We start from the raw sequence: 27,706 nt of genomic DNA on the forward strand, positions 1-27,706 counted from the left end.
ATAGTTTTTCACACATGGATATTGAATGCTGAATCATTTCTGGATACATACATGTTGAAAAAGTATCATGTTTTTGTGTTATTTGTTTAATCAGGTTATCTTTATCTTTTATTAGGACTTTGATGAAGATCGAACAACATTTTAGGTTTGAAATGTGTAAAAATCTAAAGGTGTTCACAAACGTTTTCTTGCCACTGTACACACACGTTTTTATTATATTGTTTTGTTGCTGCCCTGTAGATGTCAAATATACTATATATCATTATATGGGAGATTACTTTCCACAAGAAACTAACACTACGTTTTAAACCCAAATCACCCACTTCAAAGTGCAGTGATGTTACCATTGTACAACTGCGGATAATACAAAACAATTGTTCCACCACATAGAAATGAATTGTAAAATATACCACAGAACCGAATCTTGCTTCAAAACAACCTTTAATGTTTTTCGTAGAATTTTTATTTAAATGTTGTTTCACACATACAGAAGCTCATAAGTGTTATAGAGGTAAAGGAGCTAACCAATTTCACACAATATACTGTATACAGTCTAAAGAACTCAAACACAATATGAATCTAAAGTATCACTGAATGCTACATAACTGCACACGATTAGTACAATACTTTGTCAATACCACTACGGAGTCAAGTTAGACGGTTTAATGAGGTATAAAAATAATTACCACATTTTAACATATCTATACATATTTTAATCATTTTCTAAATATTCTATACAGTGTGCAGGTCCATAGCAGCAGCTATTTTCCTAACAATTTTAGGAACAAAGTGAGTGGTTTATCTTGACGTACATTTTTCATTTGAAATCGTTGGTGTCAAAGGCTTGCAAAATACTGCCAGTTCCATTGGAAGCCATGAGTAAAAGAAGATTATAATTAACCACCATTGAAATAAGAATACATTTTGGTACACATTTGCATTTTTAGCAGATGTGTACAGCATTGACAAGTTATTTTATTTTAATAATCCACTAGTAATCTGGGTTTACAAGAGAGAGCCATTTTAGCTCTATTCTAGTAATTAAATATTTTCTGCAGAAAATAGGAGATGTCGTTTTTTACACCAGAGCATTATCTGAAAGCATCTTTGCTATATGCACTGCCTGCTACAGGGACCTTGGTTAAATATACATGCGGATCTATTCCAAGAAATCCACACAGTTCCCATCTAAAATGCATTCAGTTACACTCTGGGAGTGAAAGCCATAAATGGATAGCAAATCTATATTTAATAGCTCTATTAGAAATACATTGCACTAAAGTAGCTTGACTAACACATTTACTGTTTGCAGATAAACATATTTAAAGAGTAGTTGAAATACACGTACTTCTCTATTATGCTCGACAGGTAATAACAAAGAAAATATTTTACTAGCATTTGAAATACTTAGGGGAAAAATTAATAAAGCCGTCCATCTACAGTATTAAATAAAAATAATGTATGTAAACAACAAATACAAACAGTGATTGCAAGGTTCAAACTATACACACCTAAATCAATAGGTTCTGATGTGGGCAATCACACTGCGATTCAAGTCCCTGGCAGTTTTCAGCCCATTGCAGTGCAATAATTTGCGTCAGAGCATACTGAATCGGGCCCATAATATGTAAAGATGCATTTATATGATCACTAACAATTTACATGTGTGCCTAAAACACATAAATCAATTTATTTTAAATCTAACTTTAGCAAGACTTAAGACATTTCAGTTAAAAAACAAAATCACTGCTATCCAAGGAGTCTGTTCATCCCAAAAGTTGGACAGCAATCACACCAGTTTTCAAATCCAACTCATTAACTGCTCTACCACTTGACACATTCCTGCTCTACTAACCTATTTATTTTCAGACAGCATAACTCTTGTTTAGCAAACACTAACTAATCATGATGGTTCTAGTAATCATATTAATTCAATTAGTGTAGCACGACATTTCAATAAAGTGGTTCAAGTTAAACCAATAAAATATTATTTTAGTAAAGAAATTCAAATGCAATATAAAACAAAATATTCAATACTACACAAACAACTTTATTAACAATAGAGCCTTCAAAATATTTAAGCAGCACAAGGAGCACTGGAAAAAAAACCCCATCAGGAACATGCAATTACACTACACTAAATCCATCAGCATTATGAAGTAAAGCAATGAAATGCCTTCAAGCACACAATCTTTCATGGGAACATATTGTTACGCTTGAGCAGGTACAGGGTGAGAAAGAATTATACATTTGAAATATATGTAGGCCTACTTTCTTTTTTTCACTTAAACTTCTATATATTCTAAAAATAAAAAAAACTAAGTTATATCTGATCTATACAATGTGTTTTCTGGTAGGGAAACAGAACAACTTTTACCAACTAATAACTGGTACAGGATGTTGCTTAGAATTAGTATTTTTTTTTTTTTTGCATGTTCTGCTTTCATACTCTAGGTGTTTCAAAGGAGAAATAAATAACAATATATGTATGCATATAACACTCATTTATATAATGTATAATTGATACAGAATAAAAAAAACATAGATATGAAAGTATCACACAAGAACTACTACATTTCTGCTTGAGAATGTTCATCTTGATAGGACACCGAAGGGTTAGAATATTATTTACTAAGCTACAACGCACATTAGCCATGTATTTGAATGGGCAGCAAGACACCTTGCAACTTTGTATTACTTGGCAAATCCAGATTATTTATACCATATATTGTTGTTGTCGAGACATCACGTCTGTTTCACACTATAAGAGCCTTCTGAGGTCTTGAAAACTCATGTTCAAAATGATGTAAGCACATCTGAAAAACTACTGTTGTCCATTAACCTTTACAGAGCCGGGGATCATCCAGCACTTCCAGTCAATGGCCGCTACTGGCACCCAGGTGCGGGGAAACTGAAGTGAATGGGGCTCTACTTCTGTTTTGTCAGAACGATCAGCCCGATCACCTAGTAACGACTGCCTATGACGTACCTGGCACATCGTTAGGGTGCTGTAAAGATTAAAAGCAGCAAACCCCTATAGATCGCAGCAAAAAACATAAAGGTCTCCTTTCATTTTACTAGTGCAGTCTTTTTGCTGCAATTTTTAGCAATCCCACGATACCAATTAGGTAGTCAAAATCTTCAGTTATCAGTTGCTGAAATTGTTTTTCCCCCTCATCCACAAAAACGATGAAACAGGTGAAAATACAGCAATTTTTTTTTTTTTTTAGATTGGGGGGGAAGTGAAATGGAACACCACAAGAAGAACCATTGGTGAATGTTATTACTTCACTGAGCAGATTGCTGCTTAAAAAGGATCATGCATGAAAAAACAAATATTCACCAACAGTACTGTACTAAGAAATAAAGAAAAAAATGTTGATACTTGAGTCGATTCACCGTAGGTTTAGCACAAATGCATTTTATTTTTAAGTTCTAAGAGAATGCACAGCAAAATAGATTAAACTACTTCAAGTGAGGCTGCTTTAAAAATCGGGAACATTTAGCTTCTTTAATTAAGAAAAATAGGAACAAAAGTCAAACTACCAAAATCAAATGAGTCATTAAAATAAAAGCCAAATTAGGGCCATTTAAAAACCACAAAGCATTCTGGAAGCTAAAAGCTACAGTACATAGAATTTAGAGTGCACAATTATCATTCAATGATTCTCTAAATGTCTTATTTAAAGATTGCTGTTCAGTTTGAGAAAACGCATGTCTGTGATGTTCAAGGGGGCTGAAATTGACAAAAGTGCTTAATTGTGCAACTCGTGGGATGCTGTATAAAGCATTTGAACCGTGGTTTCATGCTTCCAACTCATAATTAAGTAAGGTGTAACAAAAAGCAGGAAGTTCCATACTAAAATTGGCATTATTAATAAAAATAACAAACATAGCATGCTGCACAATATCAACATAGATTATTTGTTTGATTGCATGAAACCAGAAACGGTTCTTTAAAATACAAATGTTCCCCTCAAAGTTTATGAACGGGTACAGTACTGTTAGTCGCAGCTATATTTTTTTCCTGTGCGATTCAGAATTTATGGGATTGTACTCAAAGTGTGATGGTTCAAATCTGGTACAAATACTGTACATAGAAATCTAGTCAAGTTAATCAGGGCTGATCGACACTTCCAACTTTAAAGGTGTGGTACCCTCTGCTAGTTTATTGTGGCAAAGATTTAGTCAGACTACTATACAGTAAAACAGGAGTACCCAAAAAGGGGGGAATTGTCTGGCGGGGGGCGCGGCAGTTGCAGAGGCCCCACACGCTTCCCCAAAGCATTTAAATGCCGGAGGCCTCTAAGTCAATTACCTGTTCTCCGGCGGCTTCTGGCAATGCAGTGTCAAATTTCGCTGCGTCATCAAATGCCAGAGAACAGGTAAATTAAGAGTAACGGGGGGGGGGGGGGGGGGGGGGTGGGGCAGACTGAAACGTTTGTGCACCCCTGCAGTAAGATGTCTATGTCTCAAGTTTTCTTGCTGCTCACAGTTTTCAACAGTATATTTAAGCCCTAAAAAATGATCCGAAACCAGAAATTTATATGGATGCTAAACCCTTCTTGATTTATGTTAATGTTCGGCCCCATTGGGGCTTTATTTTTAATGTAATCCCATTGTTAACATTATTAGACTCCAAAGAACCTTATCTGATATGATTTCCCCTATAAATGAGCATTTGCTAAATGTACCAGTGTGGCCAGGGTTATTTTCTGGCTACACCCGTAAAGTGTATGCTAACAATTTCCACCAAGGTAACAGGCACATTTCAGTCATTGATAGCAACTTTAGAGGTTTGTGGCTAACGCTATGTGAAAACAGAAATGAAACTCGTGTTTGTTTAACCCTTTAAGTTTTACAGACCGCGGTGGCACTGGAAAAAAAGTGTTTATTCATCCCCAAGCTAAAGCACTCTTACAGTATGTCTATAGTGGGAAATGTAAATAATTTCCTTACATCTTTGTAACCAACATAAGCTAAATACTAGGTCAGTTCAGTGTAAAGGATAAATAATTTTACCATCCTATAAAATAAAAAGAAAAATACATAAATACATGACTTTGTAATAATTACTCAAAGAAAACCAAAGTACATCATTCAATAAAAAAAAAAATCAAAACAAGCTACTTAAAATATACTACAATATTAATTGAATATCTAGTGTTGAGAACATACAAATGGCATACTTAGGCAAATGTAAAGACAAATCACTTCCTATGTACAAGCATATTTACAAATTTAAATTTCAAACTGACAAAAAAAAAAGCTTCACACGTTAAAATGGTGTTTGTTTGAGAAATGAAACCTTCAATCTCTAGCTTATAAATTTATAACCTTATCTAGGTTGGTCAATATTTCTGGCTCAAATTGTAACTTTCTAAAATGTACACAAGCACACTAAAGCCTACGTAGTAGCCAACGCCCAAAGGAAGTGAATATACTGTCAGGGTGGCCTGGCAGTTTACAAATAACCATCTGCTACTTTCGCTACCATTTCCCACAATGCTCTAATGAGGTGGTTTGAAAATCGTTAGATGATCTGATTGGCCATGATGGTATGTTGCGTTGCCTCCGCAGTCTACATACTGGTAGACCTCTTGTGATAACTGCTCAGGATGTCCCAAGTAGGAAATTGTCACAGTGACTCTGAAAATGTGAAGATACAAATGTTACACAAACTGTTTTCAGTAAAAGTATCTCACTTAATCAAGTGAAAAACGTATTGAAGGTCACTCTGGTACTTAAAAAGTTAAAGCAATCGTTCATAAGTTTGGGAGCACTAGGGGAAATACTACTCCACCACTCAATGAAAATGCTACAGTTTCAAAGGAACGGTGTGTGGTACTTCCAGTATTTCCTGACATACAGGACATACAAGGCTGCGGCCCCGCTAGCGCTGAGCGGGCGGTGCTTGGCGAGGTGACTTGCACATATATATAATATATATATGCAAGTCCCCGCGCCCGTGTATGCGCGGGCACACACGCGATGCGCTTAAGTAAATTAAAAAAATTATACTTACCCGCTCGCTCAATATTCGGCAATACCGCCCCCCTCACTCCTCCTCCCCTCGCGCGCAAGCAGACGCAGGACACCCGCCACGCATGCTTTGAGCGCCAGCACGCTCAGCCCTAGCGGGGCTGCAGCCTTACAAACATTTGTAGAACTATTTTCCCCACTAATAAGCTAGAAAAAAAACAACAAGTCTTTCAGTTGAGTTTTCAAAACCTTTAGTGAAATAAGTTGTTAATGAGACATGAAAGAAATATGGCAAGAACCAAATCGTGTCATGTCTAACTAACATGTGCCTTCTAAACGATAGTAATAACAAATAGAGAAGCGTCTACTACAGGACAGAGCCCTCTATCAGTTCCTAGAACGGAGCGATAAATATTAAATTAAGATTTGGGGGGTTTCACACTACTGCTTCATGCTTGTTTTGAAGGGACGAATATAAACACAAGCTAGCATTCCTAAATCTTAGTAAAATCAAATCAAGAAACAAAATAAACGATAGTAGATTATGTTATAGTGCACATTTCTATATTTCTCAACGAACAGAAATATCTTTAAAAGGGGAACTACAGAGTTAGCAGTTAGCAGGCTTCATTGTTTCCTCTAGTGGGATATATAGTAGTATTAAGCAACCATCACTGTCCTAGAATCCTATGCAAACTGATAGTGTGTTATAATGGGATATTGCTGTAGAAACAATGAAGGCTAGCTATATTTGTGAACGTTCTTAAGGTGTAAAGAAAATAAAACAGACAAAAGGAATCAGTTGCCAATTCTTAATGAATTCAAGTGTTTGTCCCCTAAATAGAACATTACATGCTACCAAAGTTCTTGCAACTACTTTTTTCTGCTCTGTGACGTTTAAAAAATTGACAAATAAAAAGAATGCCGACGGTTCACTAGGCTGCAATGTAGAAAGTTTTGTACAGTCAGTCCTCGTTTTACAACGCTTCGCTTTACAACGAATGGCTTATCCAACGCTATGCAATGCATACCTATATTCATTTTTACAACGCCAAAACGGCTTATCCAACGCTCTTACGACGCTTTGCAAAGTTGTTTATGTGTATATAATATATATATATCATATAATATAATATTATACTATATAATATATTATATTATTAAATTACATGATATATTATGTTATATTATATATATAATACAGTATATACACTATATAATGTATGTGTGTGCTGCATAAATTATAGCCTGAGTAAAATATTTTGTGTATTTCAGCATTAAAAATGCCTTCAGGAACGGAACCTTTCATTTAAACAGTGTTTCGCTTTAAGACGTTTCAATATCCAACGCCATTTTGAGTAACGCATTGTGTTGGATAACCGAGGACTGCCTGTACTCCAAACAACAGGCAAGGGAATCTATTTTGCTGGCACGCAGAAGGAGTTCAGTAGCTGCATCCCTTCAGAACTGGAGAACTGAAGAAACTCCCGATATCTGTAGCTGTTTGGTCACCTCTTTTTAACAATTTAAATGCTTTCCTTTACGTGTACAAATAGGACAGGTTTTAAGAATGTAACTGACGCTCACTTTTTTCCCCAACGTTGCTGTGGTGTTTACGTATACAATATCTGCGCAGTATTACCCGTGTATTAGATAGGGCTGCCTTTTCACAAACTTATGAGAGTTGGAAAGAGAAAGGTTATAATAAGCGGAATGTATGAAGAATTAAGTGCAATACTGTGAATTCAGGGCAGTAAATATTTGATCACACTGTATTTCATGATTATCAATGATACAGAGGAAAATCAGACAAGTACTAAAATGAGCGCTACAAAATCATGAATGACAGCATGTCTGTGCTAGCTGAATGTCTTCCTTGGATGTTTCTGTTCTTTCCAGTACAGTATTTGTCAGATTTTGAATAAGACCTCCAAAACAGACAACAAGAAGACTGATTAATATGATGAAACTGTGCAAGCAGGAACCAGCAAGGGATGGGTTAAAGGTCAAATGCAGAATAGTGTTAGTTTGAAGAAGATCAGCAAGATTATTTTAACAAGCTACAGACAAAAACAACTGCAGTGAACTATGAAGAATTGCATAAGGTCTATACACAAGTGACCTTCCCTGAAGATAAGACTTTTGCAACATGTTTACCTTGACTAACCCAAGTCTGCTAAAAACACAAAGACCCATCCCCTACACTAAGCCACAGAAAGAAGATAACTGGAAATTGCTGAGAAGAAGATACAGCTAGGGTGGGGGAAAATGCAGTATGTGTGATGCAAGATTGAAGTAGAAATACAGATTCCGGTGCTCTAGGAGATATCAGTTGTCGTGACCAGGTGTTTGCTCTTTTCACACTGAGGCAACTACCGGGTATTATCCTAATTGTTTGCTGTGCTAATAAACAAAATTTACTTTGAGCAATGTCTCAGTGTTGCACTCACCTTCCTTCAGTATTGATACATAAAAAACAAACAAAACAAACATTGTGCACTCGTAACCACACTGGGCTTTGTTTAAATATCACTTCCTTGAAAGTATGCAATTTAGTCTCCTGTAAAAACATTCTAAGAGCCCGTGAAGATTATTTTTCCAAGTATGTTCCCTATCTGATAGAAATGTATTACATTAATGCCAGGCTAGCTCTGCAAGGTTTTATACCATCTTACTGGGTGTTAATTTTCCCTTAAACAGCAATCGTTTTTTTTTTAAATGTTCTGCATCGGTAAAGAAAGGCAATACTTACTGCATCATTACCACCATGTTGTGAACCTTTATACTTGAAAGAGTACAATAGGAACTGTAAAAAATGAAACAATTTTTAAAATTATAAACATCTTAAAAAGAACAAAAGGGTACAAAAACTAAACAGTATCATGGATTCTCCCTCTAACACACAATGTTTAGCTATGGGAGAATGTTTATTAAGCAACAAATGTACAAAATAACATGCATTCAAAGTCTTAGTAACATTTTAGGGATATAGTAAACTACTTACTACATGTAGTCAAACTCATTTCCTATTTTGGTAGGTACTGTATAGTCAATCTGTAAAAAAAAAAAAAAGTATATTAAAATGAATATTAAAGTTACTAAAAAGCTATATTATTAACACTGTTATTGTACAAGGTCAAATAATATAACCTAAAAGGCAATATTTACTTGTTTCATATCAAGGGGTCCGATTCTGGTAGTGTTGTTCAATTTCTCTTTCCCGATTACAGTTTTCGAGAACTGAACTTGTCCTGTAACATTCTCCACTTCAATAGAATAAAAGTTGTTGTTTGTTATATTCAGTGTGTTCTGAATATAAAAGAGAGAAAAATCAGGCAAACGTACTGGCACATTTTGAGAGTGAAGTACCACACAACAATGAAAAGTAAGACTTCTCTCCTCTCTCTCTCTCCCTTTTCTTTTCCCTTTTAACTTTGCTATAAAATGTAACTTTGGATACCTGTTACTAAATCAATGTTTTAAAGCAGCAATCCATGCTGCACACACAAGTACTGGTAAAAGTACTTTTTTTTGGGGGGTGGGTTTGGGGGGGGTAATGCTGCTTTACCCCCTCCCCCCACTGGCCAATGTGATTTGACAAAAATGTCATAACAATTTTGTTGTTTTTTATAGCCTGGTAATGAAGGATTTGAAACATATCAGTTTATATATAAAACAAAATAAAGAGGTAGGCAGCACTCAAGAAATATACGCGAATGATAATGGCAACAGGGTATTCAAGGGAACAGGGAGCACCATATTTCCCCCAGAACATATCAAAGAACAAGGGGCTTCCCAGCACCTCGATCCCCGCCTTTGTCTGCTCACAGACCCTGACCGCTGTTGTAATCAACTGCGTTACCCTTCTGTGTGAATTATGTGGCCTAACCCCTTCGAATCACCATTGTCAGCCAGTGCTGGGATCCATCCTTCGGCTGTCCCAGTCTCAACCCACCTCTATCCCAGGACCCGTTGTACATCTTAGATCATGTCGCACGTATATAGTTGGCATGAAATTGGCAAGGTTTTCTATATCGCTTTCATCAGTGTTCGTGTGCTTTGTACATGTTTAGTGTGGGTGCCCATGAGATGGGACCGAGATGAGCATACATTGTGCCTTGTGTTATTCTGGTACAAACATTTATGTTTGTAAGAGTCATTTGCTGTATTTTAGGAAATTTACTATATATTAATCTGTACCCTTCTTAAGTCTCTTTATTTCTAATATTCCTTAGAGGTACACTATGCTGGAGGCTGCCTTCCCTTTGCCTGGTGTAGCATTCATGATGTTGAGGAAGCAGGCTCAGCTCTATTACAACACGGCCCTTGTCGTCACCTGGACAACAGGGTCGCTTTCATCATGTTGCTGGATATGCGCAGGCACATGTAATTGGATACACCCCCTGACATCGCCATGACAACATTGATGCTATTCACCTTGCCGGAAGGAGTAACGCGTCTTCTGCCTGGGTGAGGAAGCCTTCAGGCATCACATGATGTCTGGTCTGACCTACAGGGAGAGTTTCGCCTCACTCCGCCCACCGATGACGTCACTCCCGACTGGGTACTTCAGTCCGAACTTGGAAACAGGGTTAGCAGCAGCCCCATTGCAGCAACAACAGCAGACGTCGCAGAGAGGATCGTTCTGGCGACAGTATCATTTGACTCACTGGATTCAAGTGCAGTATACACGGTTTTCTTATTTCCCTGTTGATTCTGTGATTCTTGCGGACTTGATTCATTGACATAACAGTTCATATCATCAGCTCATCCTTTTGATTTTCAGTAAATATAGATTCCAATATTGGGGTCTGTTTTTTTGACACAAGGAATAGGGAAGTATCTTTGGTCTGTGGGACCTTAGGGAACGGGCCTGAGGAAGGGGTCTTTACCCCGAAACGTTGCCATCCTATTTTCCCTTTTGCCCTCTCCTCATCCCCCTCCCCATACGGTTATTTGCTTGACTTTAGTTTCCCTGCCCCTGTGTTTTTTCCTTGCACTTTTGCATTCAGAATTACTTGGGATTTTTTTGTGTTGCCGCTCACTTGTATGCCATGGTTCCATTATTATAGCCTTGTGCTTCTATCATTAAATTTTGGATTTGGCATATCCCCATCTCTGTATTCATTTTCATCAGTGAGTGCTGGGAACCCACTTGTTCTTTGATATAAGTTTATGTATTTAAAAGGAGCACAGAAAAGTTATGAAAGTAATAACATTAGTATTATGGATTTATTTCACTTTATGCATTTGGCAGTGCAATCACCAATGAGTGCTAGAAGGTTTAAAGAAATAAAAACGCTTAATGTCAGTGACACATGACACAGCTTCAGCCGCCTCACACAACTTTCAATTTTTGGGCGCTTAAACACAAATAAAATGGTCCCAAAGAAGCATACGTTAAAAAAATAATTATAATAATAAAAGGAACCAAGAGTAGAGACTCCATTTCCATTCCTGTGCAGCTACAGAATGAATTCAAATGTTACAATATTTTCCTTGGTGAATGAGCAGGGATAGATAAAAGGGGAAAACATTTTTAAATTCTGTTAATGTAATCCTTTTTGGCTCAATCCTTAGCAATGCTTTATTTTTTTAATAAGAAAATGATTGGCACTTCAGTAGTCTTGTGAAAAATCAACAGGGTTTATTTAAGAGATCTACGTTTCTGTCCCACTGTGGACTTATGTCTACTTTTTTTAACGTACTTTTCTTGAAAAATGTCCACAATGGGACCGAAACATCAATCTCTTCAATAAAACCTGTTTATTTTTCACAAGATCACAGGAGTGCCAATCATTTTCTAATTCTGCATATGTTCCCCCATGTCAGTGGACAACATGCATTCGTGGCGGTAAATACTTGGATTTGTGAGTGCTCCTATTTTACTTCCGAATAGTCTACCATAACAGAATATTTGTGAGAACTCATTCAAATGAAGAGAAAACGGAGAAACGAATAACTGTCTTATTATAAAATGAAAACCATTAAAAGACCATCTCTGTTATACCAGATGAAACATAATTCCTCAAAACAGTGACAATTTTAGAATAAAAGTACAATGCACACACTTGCATTTATTTTTTAATAAATTAAGTTTAATAATATTTTTAAATGTTTTGCAAGGCACTGGTAACCAAAGGATTAAATTATGTTTTTCTATTCAATTATTGGAAAACACTCACCGTGATATTCAAATACACTGAACGGCTAGCTTCATCGTAACTGACGAAGACGGACTTCACGCCAACATACTGCACGTCAACAGATCGTGGAAAGAGAAAAAATACAGCCAGACCAGAAAGGAGTAAGCAAACGGTGACAGAAACTGTGACATAGAGCTTTCTGTAACAAAAAACACATAATTGTGTTAATAAATGATTCTCAACAATCTCTGGACAATTCTGTTATAAAAGCATAGAGTAATAAAAACTGCCTAAAGAAATGACATATATAAAATTAAACATCAGAAAAAGTTACATTTTTTATTTATCTTACTATGGAGAGTCCATCCATGGCAGTGCCCACAAACAGGTTAAACTCCACCCCGAAGCAGAGATGGACAGAAATCTTTTACCCATGGGAGGACCATAAATAGCTCTACCTCTCCTCCCCAGGAAGTCTTTTGATACAAAAGCAAAAATATATAATTTAGGCACATTAATATTGTACCAACAACAATAACAATCGGGAATGGGATTAGTACGCATTGCCATAGATGGACTGAACAGGAAGAAAAAGGACGGTAAGAAAAAATGTTTTCACTTTTACCCGATTGTCCTCATGGCAGTGGGCACCAATGGGACTTACCAAAGCAGTGCCCAAAACCATCATCTTTCGATAAAGTACAACATTCTTTATTGAACAGTCATAACAGTGCCTGAATGACTTTCAATTCAGTGCCTGAATGACTTTCCTGCCAAAGCATGTGCTTGCCAAGGCACAGAAATACATTTATTATAATAAAATGTACAAATAAGCACAATTATAGACTGTTTGACATGCTGGGGTACAGTTGGTATTCAGTGCTACATAGCAAGTCATCCCCCTCAAGCAGAACATACTACAAAGAAGAAACCTTTGGGACTTGCGCACTTATAAAATAGTTCAAAGGGTAGTGATTTTTTTTTTATATTTTACGATTTATAGCTACTGCTAATATTTTATACTCATGCACAAACCAATGTAATTGTTCTTGAAGGCCATGTGTAAAGTACCATTCCGTATTTGTTTTGAAAAAAATCAGAACCAGAGTTCATAACCAGTGCTTCCAAGTAGTTACTTGTTTCAGGGAGAAAACGGATCTTCCAAAATGTTCACAGTAATTGTAACGTATATTGATGCACAGACAAGAGGAACTGAATGTAATAAACAAGAGTAAATTCGGGTGCAGATGTTGGAACAGTGTTCATCTACGCAGATGCATTTGTAAATAGAATACAATCCAAGTATGTCCCCAGCAATCGGAGACTGCGGAGTGAAATCACAGAAGCAGCCAGTCCCCAGTATAGCCAGCTGAGAAAGAGAGGGGGGCAGGGGGGAGAAGGAGAAGCAGAACCATGTAGCGGAACACCTCATGTTGCTGTAGGTAGAAGACTATGAGAAAGAAATTAACAGAGGCACAGAGGTTACTGGATTTCCAGTCTCAGCAGCAGCTAACACTATGCTAGATCTGCACGCACATCAATGTAACCCCTTCAGTCAAAAGGGGGTTACTGTATGTAAAACATTAAGACTGCTTCCTTTGAACAAGCAAGGGTTAATAGACCTGAATTGCATCTACTGCAGTTCTCTAGAGTTCCCCACAGAGCAGTTAATGCAGCCAATAACAAGTTAGATTTCCAGATGATCTCAGCTAACAACTTCACACACAAGGAGGCAAAGAAGAAAACTTTAACAAGCACAGATCCCTAAGAGCTAGCTGACAAGAGAAATAATATGTGAACTAGTAGTAGTCTGCTATCCAATGTATCAGTGGTTTTCAACCTTTTTATGGTTGGGGAACCCCAGAATTCGATAATGAAATTCTGGGGAACCCAAACCTCCCCCCTCACACTCTTCCCCTTACATTCCCTCTCCAACACACTTTCTCCCTTAGGCCTGGGACATGGTGCAGGGAGGAGCGCTGGGCAGCGCTGACGCTCATGCTATCCTGCTTAAGCAGGAGATTTTTCTTGTCCCTGCATGAGCGTCAGCGAGCGCGCTTGTGTGCCGGGTGGGAGGCGGGCCTGGAGGCGGGGCTAGCGCGCCACGTCACCGACGTCACGGACTGCCATTGGCTTCTGGCAGTCACGTGACCGCCCCTTCGCTTCCCTCAGCAAAACTAAAATTGGCTTGTCGGCTGAAATTCCACACGCCTCCGCACGCGCCGTCTAAAGCCGAGCTGATAGGGATAATGTTTCCCTCAGTGCGGCTCAGCGCGCCTCAGCACGGTCTTTTTGACCATGTCCGAGGCCTTACACACACTCTCCCTCTCACAAACACACACACAGAGACACACAGACAGTAATAGGATGAGCATAGTAATAGGAGGAGCCTAGTCGTTTGGTACGCTGATCAGTGAGGAGTCTTTGTAGCAGAGCTGTAATATTATCAGCAAAGGTTGTCGGAGTCCACAGCTGCTAGGCGCAAAAGATTTCAAGCGGCATTTTTTGTTATATGGCAGGACGTGGCACAATGTATGTGTGTATTCGTCTTGTGTATTTGTTTTGATTAAAGTATTATTAGCAGTACTGCACTATCCTTTTCCTCTGTTATTCTATCGGTGGGACTGTTCCAGTGTATGGTGTGCAATTACAAGAGGGAGGAGGTCGGATTCAATCAGGAGCATCACGTGGGGTTTGTGAAGGTCTGAGTGAAGACGCAGGCAAAAGCACAGATTGTATCCACCGCATATATCAAGTAATCATCTTGTAAGTAGGCATTTTTTTAGTGTCTGCAAGAATAATCCCTTAATAGTCCTGGTTTACTACACAATGGTGTGTTCCCTTTGTATTTTATAACAGGAGGAGAAACAGAGTGAAAGAATCACGCCTGGATTGTGCAAATTGGATTAATTTCCCGGATTGGGAACCAAGTTTGGACCATATCCAGGACATTGGGGACTGGTGATACTATTTACCATTTAACTTTAGGCGCCGGGGATGACTTTTCGTTTTTCTTTAAGAGAGCCGGCTCTGAATTTTCTTCCTCTCTCTCCTGTCAGCTGTAAGCGGCAGAGGCAGGAAGAGGGAAGAGCTTTGAGCTGCCGGTTTCTGCTGCTGCTTATGCCAGGTCACTGCTGGGGGTGACGCCGGGTCTGGGACAGCTGGGAGAGTTATCCCAGCTCTCCCCCTCCAGGGCCTCGGAACCCGAATGGTTCACAATCACTACAATGTATGTTACATGTGCCAGATAGCGGGGGTCCAATAGTTAATAACTGTCCGTGACCACTAGCAGTGTATGTGGCTGCTGGGGAGGAACTACGTGAACTGTTTGGTAACTGGGGATATAAAGGGCAATACCGAGCAAGTGGGGAGAAATTCAAAGTGTGACCTCAATGAGAAATTTCAACATACAAAGACATTAAACAATCAAAGAGTGGAGGAGGATGCTATAAATTCATTGCAAAACAGTCATACCAAACTCAACAAGAATAAGCTCAATAGCACCACTCACCCGACAGCAATCTGACCACATTAGAAATAACTTCTATCAACTGAAGTCGCTTAGGTGTGCAGACAGACTCACGTGTACAAAGCAGAAGATATCAGCAGGCTCTGCAGAATTTGGGCGCGCAACATACAGGAGGCTCCCCAACACACTGCGCATGCGCCCAGGGTCAGCACCTAGACTCGACCAGTGGAGCACTTCTTGCTGAATCTCTTCGGGAACTGCATTTCCTCTCCAGAGATCGGAGCTCCTTTGTTCTCACCTACAGGAGGGGGGAGTGGGTGGAAGCAGCGCTGGAGAGGGTGGGGTCTGCTGCTCAGCCAGGTGATGGGATTAAAGTAACCGTGCCACACCAGGGATTCACAGGACTGCCAGCGAGGCCTCATATCCCCTGGATATATCACGGCTCGCCTGCCGCTCAAATGTACATGCCCCAGACAAGTGCATTTGATATTTATATATTCACATGCATCTACACATTCACATGCCTTAGACAGGTCTGCAACTCTGCCTTTCAATCATTTCATCCACCATAACTTTGTCGCCTTTTTCACCCACCATAACTTAAAATGTGTATGGTAAACCTACCCAGCCTTGAAAATTGCAAAGCCAGTACAACCAACCTTACACTGATGAGATCCATTAAGGTTGAAACATGTCTGTGAGTGGTTTGACTGGCTTTGCATTTAATCCCATGCTGTGCTTAAAAGCTGTGTGAACAGCAGAGCATTTGCTTATATGGGTTTCATATAAATGGATTTCAGGCAAAAGGCGACACATTGTGTGCTCTTTTGCATGTCATTCCCCAGAATCCCTTGCTGCAGTGGAAGCACTGTATGCTAGGTGATAATGGTTGAAAGGCCGGGTTGCAGACCTGTCTAAGTCATGTGAATGTGCTCACAAGTGATATTCTTTATTGGCTATATGACAACGGTGGAGGTTTTTTGTTGCCTTTTTCACCCACCATAACGTAAAATGTATATGTACACACACACACACACACACACACACACACACACACATCTCTAGCTTCTGAGCTCTGGGATAAGCTTTGTTTCAATCTCCAGGACACTAAATATTGCAAATGAAGCATCACATTCCAAAAATAAAACCCTTTTGAAAAGTAAAAAATAAATAAAATGTATTCAATGCAAAACAAAAAACAGCAAATAGGCGCGGATTGCCGCTTTAAAAGAGAGCTCTATGAATGGCAAAGCTCTACTAGCCTAAACCAATGATGTGACGTCAGCACTTTACAAGAATAGCAAACATTCAATATTCAAGTGAACCTTATTCATCAATGTCTTTGCATCTTTAAAGTGACAAAAACTTGGCTATAAAATTAGGTAGAACCTAACTTTTTTGTATGTGTATATAAAAAGACATTGTCATATGCAGGACACTACATATATTTTATTTATTGGACAAAGAAAAAAGAATTTAAATTCTAGTCACACTGGAACTTGATACTAAGGGATGCAAGTAAAAACCTTTAACGTATGTTTCTTTAGAATCAAGTAGCCCTTTACTTACGTTCGCCTGGGCCGCAGTCTTTGATCACTGTATGGAATTAATGCTACAAGCTGGTTTTCCCGACCTATAAAGAGAGTAATACAGTATAATTTAACCAACAATTAAATGTAGAGAACACAAAAAAGCTGTGTGTGCTGTGCACGCGCATAGTAAGTGAAACTTCTTTGACTTTTGTCGCAGAAATTGACTTATAACGCGCGTGCTCGGCACACGTGTCAGTCAGTGTGTCAGTCAATGAGTATGTATGTGCGTGTGTGTCAGTCAGTGTGTGCATGTGTGTCAGTCAGTGTGTGTGTGTGTGTCAGTCAGTGTGTGTGTGTGTGTGAGTGTGTCAGTCAGTGTATGTCTCTCTCTCTCTCTGTGTTGTGTGAATGTCTCTCTGTGTCGGTCAGCGTGCGTGCGTGTGTGTCAGTCAGCGTGTGTGCGTGTGCGTGTGTGTCAGTCAGCGTGTGTGTCAGTCAGCGTGTGTGCGTGTGTGCCAGTCAGTGTGTGTCAGTGTGTGTTCGTGTTTGTGTCAGTCAGTGTGTGTGCAGCTGTGTCAGTCAGCGTGTGTGCGTGTGTGTGTCAGTCAGCGTGTGTGCGCGTGTGTCAGTCAGTGTGTGTGTGTGTGCGCGCGTGTGTCAGTCAGTGTGTGTGTGTGCGCGTGTGTGAGTCAGTGTGTGTGTGTGCGCGCGTGTGTGAGTCAGTGTGTGTGTGCGCGTGTGTGAGTCAGTGTGTGTGTGCGCGTGTGTGAGTCAGTGTGTGAGTGAGTCAGTGTGTGTGTGCGCGAGTCAGTGTGTGTGTGCGCGTGTGTGAGTCAGTGTGTGTGTGCGCGTGTGTGAGTCAGTGTGTGTGTGCGCGTGTGTGAGTCAGTGTGTGTGTGCGCGTGTGTGAGTCAGTGTGTGTGTGCGCGTGTGAGTCAGTGTGTGAGTGTGAGTCAGTGTGTGAGTGTGAGTGTGTGTCTCTCTCTCTGTGTTGTGTGAATGTCTCTCTGTGTTGTGCCCCCCACCCCTCCTCATCCCCCCCTCCCACTACCCCCGTCGGAGCTGCGGACACGGAGCTGCGGACTCCCAGCCCCCCCGGCGACACAGGGGTCCCGTTACCCCCTCCTCCCGTTACCAAAGCAGGAGCAACAGGGCAGGGGGTGGAGCCTCGGCCTCAGATAGCTACCCCACCACGTAGCAGCGTACTCCACGGCGGGCAGCACCGCAGAGCCCGTGCCGGATGAGGGGAATTAAGGGACCCCTTAACTGACTGACAGCCCCTCAACCAATCCTCAGCGGCGGGACGCGACAGCCAATCACCGGTTGCCTCGCAGCAACGCCCTCTGCCAACCACACCGCACACACGAAACCTGCCATCCACAACATGGCTATGGACAGAGCCTCTGCGCATGCGTTGAGGAGGAAGGCTGCCGGTGTGGAGGAGCGGGTGAGGGAGAACGGCGCCGCCGCATGTCAGCGGCTGTGTGGGGGATGAGGCGGCATTTAGATGTCAGCAGGCGCAGGCAGCGGGCGGGGAACGGTGTGGGGGGAATGGTTGGAATGGTGGCCGTTAGGAGCGGAGCCGGCGGCGGCATGTGATTTGCCAGAACACAGCCCGGCCTCATCTGCCAGCACTGTGACGTCAGCACTTTGACGTCACATCCGTTTCATTTTCTGCCCCTACAATCCATTTTTGTCCCAGTAGGGATGAGGTGCCACTAAAGAAGTTTCACTTCAAAAATGGGAAGGAATTCTGCCTGGAAGCACATTTCTACAACTTTAGGCCGCGACGGCATGTCGTGAACAACATGCCTCAAGAAAGAGACCACCGAGTCTCCACCAGTGCTCAAACCACAGCACCCAAACAAAATCAATGCAATTCACATGATCTTGAAAGAGAAAAAGAGCTATGTGGTCACAATCAGTAAGTGAGTATATACTGGTCATCCAATAAACTTGATGGTGGTAGCAGTTGCTTCTGTACCCCTATTGTACAAGTGGACAAGTGGACAACTAATTGCAGCCAGTAATCATATAATCCTTTTACAAGGACAAGCCACAGTAATGGATTAATCTTGATAATGAAGGTTGTACTCACAGTATGTAATCATCTGCCAGCTCTATGTAGCGTGCATCTCCTGTGGCAGTAAGTGTAGATAAAGAGTTCCTTGTTGATCCGGATGGACGCAGGGAACCAGGAAAGCACAGGAACAAAAAGCGGGGACCAAACGATAATATGTCGTAGACAAGGTTTTTAATCCATGAATGTGGCACACATGAACATACAGGTGAGGACAAAGTGTTTGTCCTCATCTGTATGTTCATGTGTGCCACATTCATGAATTAAAAACCTTGTCTACGGCATATTATCGTTTGGTCCCCGCTTTTTGTTCCTGTGCTTTCCTGGTTCCCTGCGTCCATCCGGAACAAGGAACTCTTTATCTCAATCTTATGAGGTAGCCATAGTGCGCGCGCACGATGGGGCGCGACCCCGTTTTGAAAAAACAAAAATGTTAGTCTTTTATAGCAACGGCCACGCCACATGAGCGGTTCTGTCAATGAGGGCAAACCAGCTTCGTGACGCGTCTGCCATGCCTCACCAATCGCCTGCAGCTCAGTTCACCCATCGCTCAGGCAACAGGCGTGAGGCCATGACCGTGCACGCGCACAAGTACTATAATCTTAGCCTGAATGGAGACTTCAAAGAATATGGCGTAGAAGTAATTTTGTCATGATCAATTGCTCCTCGGTGCTCTTCATCCAGTGTTAATAACTATGGACACGAGATGTCAGTGCAATACCCGAGCTTAGTAAAATCTCCTTCATTAAATCAAAATTATAAATGTTTTAAGTGAATTGATGAGAAAGCAGAAAAAGGGATATAGTGTGACCACATTTTTCCAGGGACAAATGACGCTCAGGCACAGCCTGAGCTTGCCGATCGCACATTCATTGGCTACGATTCATGATGGGAGCATGAGTGCTTGCCGACAACCAAAAACAGGGAGATTTGCAAAAAGTTCGGGACGTGGGACAAAGAGCAAAAAAACGGGGCTGTCCCAGCTTAACCTGGATGTCTGGTCAGCCTATTGTAGCTATGTGTTACATTTATAGTCTAGAAGAGTAATGACTTCCAATTACAATAGGTAATGCTTTACATTTAATCAAATAACAGCAAACTACAAGAATATCACTACTGTAAAGTCTTCCAACACAACACATTGCAGGCCTATCCTATCTCTTCTAACACAATGTTAACCTTGTCTGTAACTGTTACATAGGCCCATAATCATATCTCCAACTGTCCATGAAATGTCTGTAAATTGAATGTATTAGCACTGTCCATTTTATACAACCCTGTTTTATCATAACTCTGTGCCCGGGACATAATGGAAAACAAGGTCACTCCATGTATTACTTCCTGGTAAAACATTTTATAAATAAAATAAGATAATTTTACACTACAACATGAGCAGAAAATTAGATGGAAAAAAGAAAAAGATTTTTCATTTCAAATATGCAACACTGGATGCCTGTGATATAACCAGGCAATTTGTAAGCATGGTATCTAACCGCATATCTTATTAGTATGACTGCTGCTCTTTAATGTAGCATGAAAGCGCTACAATCAAGTTAGCCATTTCTAATCACTTTACTTTCATTAAACAAAATGTTCACAGTCTGTTAGTTTCAATAAAATGCTACAGCTGATGATTTGATAAAGATGTTAGAAGCGGCTATTTGCTCTAGTGGATTCACAGCTGAAGTGACCTCCTTGACAGTGAAAGCACAGGACGATAACCAATGTATTTATGCCCAGCTCATACCGCAAGACATAGCGTTGAGTCACATAGTTCTGCAATGTTAAGCCACAATGCTCATAACCACAAAACAAAACTCTAGATGAAAGAGCTGTTTTAGGAATTCTATGGATGATTTGTTTACTTAAAACTTTCATGAAATAGATAACAACTGTTTTATTGGTCCAGTTGCTGGCATAACTGAATACGTTATCACAGCATTGCAGTTTAAGATGCTTGAACTGAAGAAACCTGGCATATTAAATATAAAACAAAGATAGAAACAAAATATGGTTTTGCAAAGTATGAAAAAGAAGGAAAGGGCCCTCGCTGAAATGATTAGTATACTGCCATAGCCATGGAGGACCTGGGTTGTAGGTGGTATGCCGAGAAGAAAAATGCAGAACTCGTGGTCTTCATGCAAAGGATATTTTAATCACAGATCAACATTAAGGTCCTAAAATGTGGACCTTTTGCCAGATACGGATATCTTTTGAAAGGTCCACATTTTAGGGCAGAAACAGCAATCTGTGAGAGTGCTGCATTTTTTTTCTCCTCATAAAAGAAATGTTAACCCCCAGGAAGCAGCAATAGCTTAGTTGGCCATCATCCGCATTACGCATACAGTACTTCTATTCAAAGTTCGCTTTTCCACAAAAGCAAGTAAACAAAATACTAATCAAATTAAAATTCTTTTGGCTACCAAAAAAAAAATACATTTCTTAAAAACTTTTTTTTTTTTAAACACATGGCTAGAACTTAATACTGTACTATGAAATGCTACTTATTACGTTTTCAGAAATGCACAAATACAGAAAAGCATTAAAAGAAAAATATGACTCAACCCTGATATATTAAGATATCGCACTTCCTATTTATTTACCTGCAATTCTGTATTGTCTTTAACACCCAAATAATCTTTATAGTGTATTTCTTAAACAATGCTTCACTTTACTGTGAACTTGATCACTTGGAATTCAAACACTCACAAAATACAAACTTGCATTGGCAGTCAGTGCAAGTGCCCAACTTCACAGCTCTTTAACTTAACTGCTCAAATACCTGTACACCAGTGTCACTAAATTCTTAAATCATTGCGATCTTGTTATCAAATATGTCTAGTTTAATTAGGATAAATTAAACGCTAAGCAGGTAAGGGACTCAATTATCTCTGAAATACCATACTGCGGTGACATCCCAATTAAATAAAGTAACATTATTTATTTAATAAACTAAAAATATAAATATTTAGCAGAATATTCGTTGTTTGTACGGCACGCCATCATGCAGACAACTGACCGTGCTATAAAAATTTTTGGTTATAAAACTACTACATCTAAAGGTCTAAACTAAAAAGAAAAGGCCAGAACTCAGTGATAAGAGTCCAACTGAATTTTTAAATCTTATAAAAAAAAGTCGCACTAAGTGCCTAAATGAATGATGATATGTGTTAGATATATTATTTGATATGATTTAAAGTTTGTGAATATTGCTTTAAGCATGGTTACATTTGTATAAGGAAAACAATTAGATTGTTAAATTGTTTTGATATTTGGGGGGGCTGCTAAAAAGGGGATTGCGCCATTAAAAAGGACAATTGCGTTAAGGGTTTACAAAATGTATTTTGAGAGCTCAGTGGGTAAAGATATATCACAAGGTAAATTGCCAAACAAGCAATTATGTGTAAAATGATATTAGTAATGCACCAAATCCCTCATAAACCAAAGTAACACAGACATTTTCTTTGATATTGCAATTGATTTGCTTACGCCATATAATGACTGCAATGTTACAGTACTTCTCTTTTTAAAGTCTTTCACCAGTTCCTCTATTCACTGCTGGGACATAAAGAAATAATATTCTATTGCTCATCCCACCAATGTATTTCTATGGGGACAGATGAATTTCGATGTATTAAAGGATACTTAATCTATACCAGAGTTCATTATTCAAGTTGTATATGGGACCTCACAAACCTCCTTTCAGCTGTAAAGGCCGTTACATCGCAAGCTTTAAAGAAACCCCGGTGATCTTAACAATCAGCGCGTCACACAACTACGGCGGTCTGTAGGGCTGAATAAGTGTCCGTACTCGCGAAGCGATCGTACGGACACAAGGGAATGGTGCTATTGTAAATATGTTCGTACTCGCGAGTGTCCGTACATTGAAGGTCCGTATAGCGGAGTATACACACACACACCTTCTGATAGATAGAAGATACTACATTTGTATCAATCACGCAGTATTACCTAAACACATGAATGCAATTGGATATGTTTGGCAACACATTTGTTGGTAAAATGTTCTTACCTCTCGGAATCCGCCCTGTTCCTTGGCATGTGGGACAGGTAACACTGTCTCTTCCAGTAAATTCCACATATGGGAAGTGGGACACATCTCCATTTCTGCTCTCCTCATGGGCTTCTTTGGGAACCAGTCCACTTCTATCATCAGATGGTGTACAAGCTTCACCATGACTATGCCCATCCTTCAAAGTATGTGAAGGCATGTGAGAAAGAGACTTACCCATAGTTGATGCTAAAAGGAAGAAAATAAAAATTACTAAGTGTTTTGGTTGAGGAAACCCTTATTGTCAGTTTGATAATATTATGAGACAACATTATAAAAAAAATTATACTCCATTAAGCTAAACACTTTGGTGCCATAGGGGACTACAATGCCTTCCAGAGGGTCCTTCCGGCGAAATGAAACATTTGGTTGCGGCCGTTTTGCCACGACTCACACCGCCGCCACAGCCTATCACTTCTAAGGTAAGTTTTATTACTGTTTAGGGTAGGGGGTTAATTTAAGAGTTTTAGTGCTTAGGGTAGGGGGTTATTTTAAGGTGTCTTAGGGTAAGGGCTTAGTTAGGGTAGGGTTTTTTGGGGTAAGGCACCTATCTTAGCGGCAAAGTGGCCGGCGGCGGCGGGGCAAGTTGTGGCAAAGCACCTGTGGCCATTTGGACACTGCGAAAAAGCCGTGACCACATGCCCTACACCGTCCTCTGGTCCCAAAAGGGTTTAAATGGCATGAGGGATGTCACCTGTCTTTTATTCAGCAAATCCTATGCATTTCTTAACCTTTCCTACTCCAGTTAAAACTTACTGTATCATTTCTTAAAAAGAACACAATATTCCCATGAGCTTTTGCAATGAAAGTTGACATAGTGATGCTGGAAGTAGTGGTATGAGGGCTTTGATGGAATTGCAAATACAGTACTTAGAAGCATTATAAAACATCAACATAAGTGACTGATAAGTAAAAAGAATATAAAACAAATACTTGTTGAGGCTGAAACCTAAATATTCCCCACTGTGGATGAAAGTGATCACGAGCAGCAAAGCAATCAACTCAATAATAGTGTCAAGAATGAAGCTTTAGTAACTACTGTATTGGCCCGAATATAGTACTGTCTCGCACATAATACGACCCAAAAGTTTGAAGGTGTTCTACATGAAAAATAAAAAAGGTGTTAGGCTGCGTATATAGTACACATACAGTTTTCGTAAGGACATTTTTAGGGGAAAAAAAACAGTAATATAGTCGGCCAATACGGTACCTATGTGTTAACACTGCAGACATGAGTTGGGCACACAGCTTACACACCTCGCTCAGCAGACAGACCTACACAGCACTTCAATGGGTGAATGTGGAAATCATTACTCCCCTTACTTCAGGTACAGCTGCCTTATAAGAGTAGTTTCGCTTTTTGGAGTGCTTGAATATATTTTACTGGGGAACCACTTTGAAAACGTAAAAAAAATAATAAAACATTACCTTAAGAGCCTCCAGCTACAATATAAATGAATAATTAACTCAAATGTGCTTATTGTATAGGTTATATACAGGTCTGTTCCAATTTCCAAGAGGTCAGAGATCAACAGCTACACTGAACAACCTTTTTCCTCCCACTGCCTGTGTATTATCTCGTTTTGTGCCCTTCTTTGCCATTCTCTTGTCCACTTTGACAATTTCAAGGATTGGCTTCACACATTTGGTGCCAGCACAAAATATTGTTTTGAACACATCGCAGGACTGTAGGCCAATTGGCCAAAGTCCCTGAGTTTTAAGTTGCCTGCCTTGTATTACTTACACAGTCATCCTATATTGTTTTAATGCAGTTACTACAGGTCATACAACGTGTGAAACAAGCACTACAACATTCCTCATTATGATACTACTAACAAGCCTGGAATGTAATCTATCAAACATCAAAACCTATTTAAAGCAATATTATTGTGCACAATCAGAAAAGTAAACATGTGGAGTGTAATTCGCTAAACTAAGGTAAGTGCGCTAACTGCAGGGTGGAGACCGTTGTTGGTTCATCAGAACTTTGGTGTTGGCATTGCGCTGGTATACACAGTATTATGATAATTAGGATTAGCATTCTGAATGTATTAAAAATAAGTATGTGTTCCAGAATAGGAAAATTAACCATTTTGGTGCCTTGTGATATAGAAACATACCAGAACTCCTTTATTTAACCATATTCCAATGTTCTTAACCAGTATTTAAAAACTTGTTCAAACCTTTAGACCTTGCTTTGCGGTATAAACTCACAGAAACTAAATGATGGCATGTGTGCTAAACTGAGCAACTGGAAAGGGGGTAACATTAATAGGTCTCTATTGTGGTCAGCTTGTAAAATATTTTCACCTTACGTGTGTGTGTGTGTGTGTGTGTGTATAGAAGAGAACTGTACTCCCACAGACACTTGTAGCTATAACATGGGCGTAATATAAGAGAAGAGTGGAGCTTCAGAACCACAGAAAGGCCTTTTTAGTGGAGTAATCCCACACCTCAACTACAAAAGTGTGATTGCAGCGCACATTTGTAAGGAGAAATCCCCCATGGTGCGTTGTGATGTTATTAATAGGAATTAGAGAGACACACTCACAATGGCTGTGCGGTTATTATCACATGCAGTAATCACTCCGAGCTCTGCGACTCCCTGCTCCTCTCTCCCGTGTCGCCAGTGGTGCTAGGCTGATTGTCACGTGATTCTCTGATGTCATCCAACTACAGGGAGGTGGTTAGGACAAACTTGCTCAAACTGCCGATTGTCTTTTGTTTCTTGCTGCTTCCTGCAGCAGTCGCAATGTTGATACGGTGCAGTGGCATGTCTAGATACTTTCTGCTCCCACGTGATTGGCGACGCGCTTTTTACAGAGAAAATACCACAATTCATCAGTACTGTACTGTATATGCTTTCAGGATGACCTATGGCATATGATACCTATTCAAATAAAAATACTAAAACAACAAGAAAAAAAAAATTATTACGAAAAGCATAATTTAAACTAAAATAATTATAAATATATTATTATTTTATAGTTGAAATTGTGTTTTATATATATATATATATATATATATATATATATATATATATATATATATATATATATATATATATATTAAAAAAAATATATATATATGTATATATATACACACTGTGAAAACTGAGCAGAGAAGTAGGTGGTGCACGGTAAATGTAAGTAGCAAATAGAACACGAGATCACAAGCTGATCAGACTGGCCCGCATGACACGGGGTTAAGTAGCAATGGGATTTATTAATCAATCATGAAAACATCCCAATGTTTCCATCCTCATGGGGTCCCTTCTTCAGGGTCGGAAACATTGTGTAGCCCTCTTTTCTCGTGACCTAAGAAGGGACTATGCGTGCTGTCGTTACTTGAGTGGCAAACAGGAGGCCTAATCCTCCGCCACTGGGAGCCTGGGGTGATCACATTCGCTAGCACACAGCACCTCCACCTGAGAAGGATCCTAACACAGTAGGACAGCCCCTCTCAAGACAATGCAGCAGTAAATACACGCACAGAGTATGATAAATAGTATTTACTGAACATGCAACTCTTACTAAACAACTATGCAACACAATACACATAAATAGTAACCCCGGGGGAGTGTCCCCACAGTACTTAGGTTGCGGGGGCACCTGTATCCCACGTGTCCTTTCCCAAATGTCAGTCCCCACCCCTAAAGTGTACGGACTAGCGCTACCCCTGCGGACCGTTGGTGTACTTTTACCTTCCTGGGCACTCCGTACCCAGGATAGTGCCGCTAGCTACCTGTGGCCAGTGGCATCCAGATTGGCAGGTCAGAATTTATACGTTAACGGATTATTGTCGGCCCGTACTTCAAACGAGCTTGTCGACTACCGCCCACTTGAGTGCGAGGAACTCCAGCTTGTGGACGGTGTAGTCCTGCTCCGATGGTGTCAAGCTTCGACTCACATACGCCACTGGGTGGAGGCCAGCTCCTAATCCACTGAAACTTGCATCTACATGTAGAATGTACGGCTGTTCGGGGTCGGTGTAAACCAAGACTGGTGCTTCTGTGAGACTTTTCTTGAGGCCAGTGAATGCTTTTTCACAGGTGGTCGTCCACTTGTCTCCGAAGGGTGTTCGTGCAGATACAGCCTTCTGCCGAGGTTCCTCTGGGTAGATCTTCAGGAGATTGTTGAGGACCTTGGCTTTGCTGGAGTAGCCTTCTACGAAGCGGCGGTAGTATCCGCAGAATCCCAGGAATGACCGCAGTTGCATCACGTTGTCTGGTCTGGGCCAGTTCACCATGGCTTCGACCATAGCGGGGTCAGTAGCCACTCCGTCTGCAGACACTACATGGCCCACATAGTTGACTGATGTGCGACAGAACCGGCATTTGTCCAGGGACAACTTCAGGCCTTTCTTACCCAGTCTGTCTAGTACCTTGAGAAGATGTTCCTCATGCTCTTCTAGAGTCTTACCGAACAC

The 27,706-nt window shown here is 40.1% G+C and overlaps 1 protein-coding gene across 1 annotated transcript; it reads right to left on the minus strand.

Moving 5' to 3' along the window:
• Positions 1 to 424: 424 nt before the first annotated feature.
• TMEM106B (transmembrane protein 106B) lies at positions 425 to 25,983 on the minus strand. The gene is made up of 8 exons (XM_075587234.1): positions 25,830 to 25,983; positions 23,240 to 23,467; positions 17,167 to 17,230; positions 12,168 to 12,327; positions 9,151 to 9,291; positions 8,987 to 9,036; positions 8,735 to 8,788; positions 425 to 5,649 (listed from the first exon to the last, which is right to left on the minus strand). The coding sequence occupies exons 2-8, from the start codon at positions 23,457 to 23,459 to the stop codon at positions 5,511 to 5,513; spliced, it is 828 nt and encodes a 275-aa protein (XP_075443349.1). The 5' UTR covers positions 23,460 to 23,467; positions 25,830 to 25,983; the 3' UTR covers positions 425 to 5,510.
• Between the last annotated feature and the right edge of the window lie 1,723 nt (positions 25,984 to 27,706).

The sequence above is a fragment of the Ascaphus truei genome, chromosome 2, assembly GCF_040206685.1.
Source record: "Ascaphus truei isolate aAscTru1 chromosome 2, aAscTru1.hap1, whole genome shotgun sequence".
NCBI classification, from domain to species: Eukaryota; Metazoa; Chordata; class Amphibia; order Anura; family Ascaphidae; genus Ascaphus; species Ascaphus truei.